The sequence below is a fragment of the Pristiophorus japonicus genome, chromosome 19, assembly GCF_044704955.1.
Source record: "Pristiophorus japonicus isolate sPriJap1 chromosome 19, sPriJap1.hap1, whole genome shotgun sequence".
Taxonomy (NCBI): Eukaryota; Metazoa; Chordata; class Chondrichthyes; family Pristiophoridae; genus Pristiophorus; species Pristiophorus japonicus.
Genome location: NC_091995.1, coordinates 92,914,037 through 92,920,036, shown reverse-complemented (window position 1 = coordinate 92,920,036; position 6,000 = coordinate 92,914,037). Strand labels below are relative to the sequence as shown.

Sequence of the window (6,000 nt, the reverse complement as noted above, 5' to 3'; positions counted from 1 at the left end):
GAATGAGGGGAGGGGGAGGGGGGAATGAGGGGAGGGGAGGGGGGAATGAGGGGAGGGGAGAGGGGGAATGAGGGGAGGGGGAGGGGGGAATGAGGGGAGGGGGAGGGGGAGAATGAGGGGAGGGGGAAGGGGGAATGAGGGGAGGGGGAAGGGGGAATGAGGGGAGGGGGAGAATGAGGGGGGGAATGAGGGGAGGGGGAGGGGGGAATGAGGGGAGGGGGAGGGGGGAATGAGGGGAGGGGGAGGGAAGGAATGAGCGGAGGGGGAGGGGGGGAATGAGGGGAGGGGGAGAATGAGGGGAGGGGGAGAATGAGGGGAGGGGGAGAATGAGGGGAGTGGGAGAATGAGGGGAGGGGGAATGAGGGGAGGGGGAGAATGAGGGGAGGGGAGAATGAGGGGAGGGGGAGAATGAGGGGAGGGGGAGGGGGGGAATGAGGGGAGGGGGGAATGAGGGGAGGGGGGAGGGGGGGAATGAGGGGAGGGGAGGGGGAATGAGGGGAGGGGAGGGGGAATGAGGGGAGGGGGAGGGGGGAATGAGGGGAGGGGAAGGGGGAATGAGGGGAGGGGGAGGGGGGAATGAGGGGAGGGGGAGGGGGGAATGAGGGGAGGGGGAGGGGGGAATGAGGGGAGGGGGAGGGGGGGGAATGAGGGGAGGGGGAGGGGGGGAATGAGGGGAGGGGGAGGGGGGGAATGAGGGGAGGGGGAGGGGGGAATGAGGGGAGGGGGAGGGGGGGAATGAGGGGAGGGGGAGGGGGGGAATGAGGGGGGGGAATGAGGGGAGGGGGAGGGGGGGAATGAGGGGAGGGGGGAGGGGGGAAGAGGGGAGGGGGAGGGGGGGAATGAGGGGAGGGGGGGGAATGAGGGGAGGGGGAGGGGGAGGGGGGGGATGAGGGGAGGGGAGGGGGGGAATGAGGGGAGGGGGGGAGAGGGGAGGGGGGAATGAGGGGGAGGGGGAGGGGGGAATGAGGGGAGGGGGAGGGGGGAATGAGGGGAGGGGGAGGGGGGAATGAGGGGAGGGGGAGGGGGGAATGAGGGAGGGGGAGGGGGAATGAGGGGAGGGGGGAATGAGGGGAGGGGGGAACTGAGGGGAGGGGGGAATGAGGGGAGGGGGGAATGAGGGGAGGGGGGAATGAGGGGAGGGGGGACTGAGGGGAGGGGGGAATGAGGGGAGGGGGGAATGAGGGGAGGGGGGAATGAGGGGAGGGGGGAATGAGGGGAGGGGGGAATGAGGGGAGGGGGGAATGAGGGGAGGGGGGAATGAGGGGAGGGGGAATGAGGGGAGGGGGGAATGAGGGGAGGGGGGAATGAGGGGAGGGGGGGAATGAGGGGAGGGGGGGAATGAGGGGAGGGGGGGAATGAGGGGAGGGGGGGACATGAGGGGAGGGGGGAATGAGGGGAGGGGGGAATGAGGGGAGGGGGGAATGAGGGGAGGGGGGAATGAGGGGAGGGGGGAATGAGGGGAGGGGGGGAATGAGGGGAGGGGGGGAATGAGGGGAGGGGGGAATGAGGGGAGGGGGGGATGAGGGGAGGGGGGAATGAGGGGAGGGGGGGAATGAGGGAGGGGGGAATGAGGGGAGGGGGGAATGAGGGGAGGGGGAGGGGGGGAATGAAGGGGAGGGGGAGGGGGGAATGAGGGGAGGGGGAGGGGGGAATGAGGGGAGGGGGGAATGAGGGGAGGGGGGGATGAGGGGAGGGGGAGGGGGGAATGAGGGGAGGGGGGGAATGAGGGGAGGGGGGGAATGAGGGAGGGGGGGAATGAGGGGAGGGGGGAATGAGGGGAGGGGGGGAATGAGGGGAGGGGGGAATGAGGGGAGGGGGGAATGAGGGGAGGGGGGAATGAGGGGAGGGGGGAATGAGGGGAGGGGGGAATGAGGGGAGGGGGGGAATGAGGGGAGGGGGGGAATGAGGGGAGGGGGGAATGAGGGGAGGGGGAGGGGGGGAATGAGGGGAGGGGGGAATGAGGGGAGGGGGAGGGGGAGGGGGAGTGGGGAATGAGGGGAGGGGGAGGGGGGAATGAGGGGAGGGGGGGAATGAGGGGAGGGGGGAATGAGGGGAGGGGGGAATGAGGGGAGGGGGAATGAGGGGAGGGGGGATGAGGGGCGGGGGGGAATGAGGGGAGGGGGGAATGAGGGGAGGGGGGAATGAGGGGAGGGGGGAATGAGGGGAGGGGGGAATGAGGGGAGGGGGGAATGAGGGGAGGGGGGGAATGAGGGGAGGGGGGAATGAGGGGAGGGGGGAATGAGGGGAGGGGGGAATGAGGGGAGGGGGGGAATGAGGGGAGGGGGGAATGAGGGGAGGGGGGAATGAGGGGAGGGGGAGGGGGGGAATGAGGGGAGGGGGAGGGGGGGAATGAGGGGAGGGGGAGGGGGGAATGAGGGGAGGGGGGGAATGAGGGGAGGGGGGAATGAGGGGAGGGGGGAATGAGGGAGGGGGGGATGAGGGGAGGGGGGGAATGAGGGGAATGAGGGGAGGGGGAGGGGGGAATGAGGGGAGGGGGAGGGGGGAATGAGGGGAGGGGGGAATGAGGGGAGGGGTGAATGAGGGGAGGGGGAGGGGGGAATGAGGGGAGGGGGGAATGAGGGGAGGGGGAGGGGGGAATGAGGGGAGGGGGAGGGGGAATGAGGGGAGGGGGAGGGGGGAATGAGGGGAGGGGGAGGGGGGAATGAGGGGAGGGGGAGGGGGGAATGAGGGGAGGGGGAGGGGGGAATGAGGGGAGGGGGAGGGGGGAATGAGGGGAGGGGGAGGGGGGAATGAGGGGAGGGGGAGGGGGGAATGAGGGGAGGGGGAGGGGGAATGAGGGGAGGGGGAGGGGGGAATTAGGGGAGGGGGAGAATGAGGGGAGTGGGAGAATGAGGGGAGGGGGAGGGGGGGAATGAGGGGAGGGGGAGGGGGGGAATGAGGGGAGGGGAGGGGGGGAATGAGGGGAGGGGGAGGGGGGGAATGAGGGGAGGGGGGGAATGAGGGGAGGGGGAGGGGGGGAATGAGGGGAGGGGGAGGGGGGAATGAGGGGAGGGGGAGGGGGGAATGAGGGGAGGGGGAGGGGGGAATGAGGGGAGGGGGAGGGGGAATGAGGGGAGGGGGAGGGGGGAATGAGGGGAGGGGGAGGGGGGAATGAGGGGAGGGGGACGGGGAATGAGGGAGGGGGGGAAGGAGGGGGGAGGGGGGAATGAGGGGAGGGGGGAATGAGGGGAGGGGGGGAATGAGGGGAGGGGGGGAATGAGGGGAGGGGGGGAGGGGGAATGAGGGGAGGGGGAGGGGGGGAATGAGGGGAGGGGGGGAATGAGGGGAGGGGGGAATGAGGGGAGGGGGGAATGAGGGGGGGAGGAATGAGGGGGGGAGGGAATGAGGGGGGGAGGGGGAGGGGGGAATGAGGGGGGGAATGAGGGAGGGGGGAATGAGGGGAGGGGGAATGAGGGGAGGGGGAATGCGGGGAGGGGGAATGAGGGGAGGGGGAATGAGGGGAGGGGGAGGGGGGGAATGAGGGGAGGGGGAGGGGGGAATGAGGGGAGTGGGAGGGGGGGAATGAGGGGAGGGGGAGGGGGGAATGAGGGGAGGGGGAGGGGGGGAATGAGGGGAGGGGGAGGGGGGAGGGGGGGGAATGAGGGGAGGGGGGAGGGGGGGATGAGGGGGGGAGGGGGGAATGAGGGGAGGGGGGAATGAGGGGAGGGGATGGGGGGAATGAGGGGAGGGGGGAATGAGGGGAGGGGGAGGGGGGAATGAGGGGAGGGGGAGGGGGGAATGAGGGGAGGGTGGGAATGAGGGGAGGGGGAGGGGGGGAATGAGGGGAGGGGGGGGAATGAGGGGAGGGGGAGGGGGGGATGAGGGGGGGATGAGGGGGGGATGAGGGGAGGGGAGGGGGGGGATGAGGGGAGGGGGAGGGGGGGGATGAGGGGAGGGGGAGGGGGGGGATGAGGGGAGGAGGAGGGGGGGAATGAGGGGAGGGGGAGGGGGGGAATGAGGGGAGGGGGAGGGGGGGAATGAGGGGAGGGGGAGGGGGGGAATGAGGGGAGGGGAGGGGGGAATGAGGGGAGGTGGAGGGGGGGAATGAGGGGAGGTGGAGGGGGTGGAGGGGGGGAATGAGGGGAGGTGGAGGGGGGGAATGAGGGGAGGTGGAGGGGGGAATGAGGGGAGGTGGAGGGGGGGAATGAGGGGAGGTGGAGGGGGGGAATGAGGGGAGGTGGAGGGGGGAATGAGGGGAGGTGGAGGGGGGGAATGAGTGAGGGGAGGTGGAGGGGGGAATGAGGGGAGGTGGAGGGGGGAATGAGGGGAGGTGGAGGGGGGAATGAGGGAAGGTGGAGGGGGGGAATGAGGGGAGGTGGAGGGGGGGAATGAGGGGAGGTGGAGGGGGGGAATGAGGGGAGGTGGAGGGGGGGAATGAGGGGAGGTGGAGGGGGGGGAATGAGGGGAGGTGGAGGGGGGGAATGAGGGGGGTGGAAGGGGGGGGAATGAGGGGAGGTGGAGGGGGGGAATGAGGGGGGTGGAAGGGGGGGAATGAGGGGGGTGGAAGGGGGGGAATGAGGGGGGTGGAAGGGGGGAATGAGGGGGGTGGAAGGGGGGGAATGAGGGGGGTGGGAAGGGGGGGGAATGAGGGCGGTGGAGGGGGGGAGTGAGGGGCGGTGGAGGGGGGGAGTGAGGGGAGGTGGAGGGGGGGAGTGAGGGGAGGTGGAGGGGGGAGTGAGGGGAGGTGGAGGGGGGGAGTGAGGGGAGGTGGAGGGGGGAGTGAGGGGAGGTGGAGGGGGGGAATGAGGGGAGGTGGGGAATGAGGGGAGTTGGAGGGGGGGGAATGAGGGGAGTTGGAGGGGGGGGAATGAGGGGAGTTGGAGGGGGGGGAATGAGGGGGGTGGAGGGGGGGGGGGTGGAGGGGGGGAATGAGGGAGGTGGGAAATGGGGGAGGTGGTGGAGGAGGGAAATGAGGGAGGTGGGAAATGGGGGAGGTGGTGGAGGAGGGGGAGGTGGAGGAGGGAAATGAGGGAGGTGGGAGTGAGTGAGTGAGGGGAGGAGGGAGAGAGGGAGAAGCCCCACCCGGGGATATCCCGGTCCCCGGCCCCAACCCTCTCCACACCCGGCGACGGCTGGCAATCGAGCCCGAGGCTGCAGCTGCGGCCTAGGCGGCCGGCCCCCTCTGCCGGGCTCCCTCGGCCCCCGGGCTCCCTCGGCCCCCGGGCCCCTGTCCCCCCCGGCCCCCGGGCCTCACCTTTCTGGATGCGGAGCTGGGCGGCCGACGCCTTCTTGGTGCCGGTCTTGGCGGCGCCGGCGGCGTCCTCCTCCTTCTTCTGCTGCTTGAGGGAGAAGAGCTTGATCATGGTGCAGGGGCTGGGGGAGGGTGTGGGGGAGAGGGGAGAGAGAGAGAGCGCGGGGCCTGGGTCTGGGCGGCAGGCGGCGGGGCCTCGGGGGCGGGTCGGGTCGGAGTGAGACACGGAGCCGCCGCTCGGGCCGGGAGCAGAGCGCAGAGCAGCGCGGGAACCGGGGGTGAGAGGTCAGGCCGGGGGGGAGGGGCTGGGAGTGGGGGAGACAGGCCTCTGTCACTGTGTCTGTCAGTGTGTGACACTGTCTGTCACTGTGTGTGTCACTGTGTGTCCATGTGTCTGTCACTCTGTGTGTCTGTCATTGTGTCAGTGTGTGTCACTGTGTCTGACACTGTCTGTCACAGTGTGTCTCACTGTGTCTGTCACTGTATCTGTCACTGTGTGTGTCACTGTGTCTGTCACAGTGTGTCTCACTGTGTCTGTCACTGTATCTGTCACTGTGTGTGTCACTGTGTCTGTCACAGTGTGTCTCACTGTGTCTGTCACTGTATCTGTCACTGTGTGTGTCACTGTGTCTGTCACAGTGTGTCTCACTGTGTCTGTCACTGTGTCTGTCACTGTGTGTGTCACTGTGTCTGTCACAGTGTGTCTCACTGTGTTTGTCACTGTGTCTGTCACAGTGTGTCTCACTGTGTTTGTCACTGGGTCTGTCACTGTGTGTGACACTGTGTCTGTCACAGTGTGTCTATCACTG

General features: G+C 69.4%; 1 protein-coding gene across 1 annotated transcript in view; it reads right to left on the bottom strand.

Moving 5' to 3' along the window:
• Window positions 1-5,444, bottom strand: part of ube2m (ubiquitin conjugating enzyme E2 M) — an 84,320-nt gene extending 78,876 nt beyond the window's left edge. Inside the window, exon 1 of the mRNA XM_070861817.1 lies at window positions 5,195-5,444. Within this exon, the coding sequence (XP_070717918.1) occupies window positions 5,195-5,303 (109 nt within the window). The 5' untranslated portion in view covers window positions 5,304-5,444. The remainder of the gene's footprint in view (window positions 1-5,194) is intronic.
• Window positions 5,445-6,000: the final 556 nt, after the last annotated feature.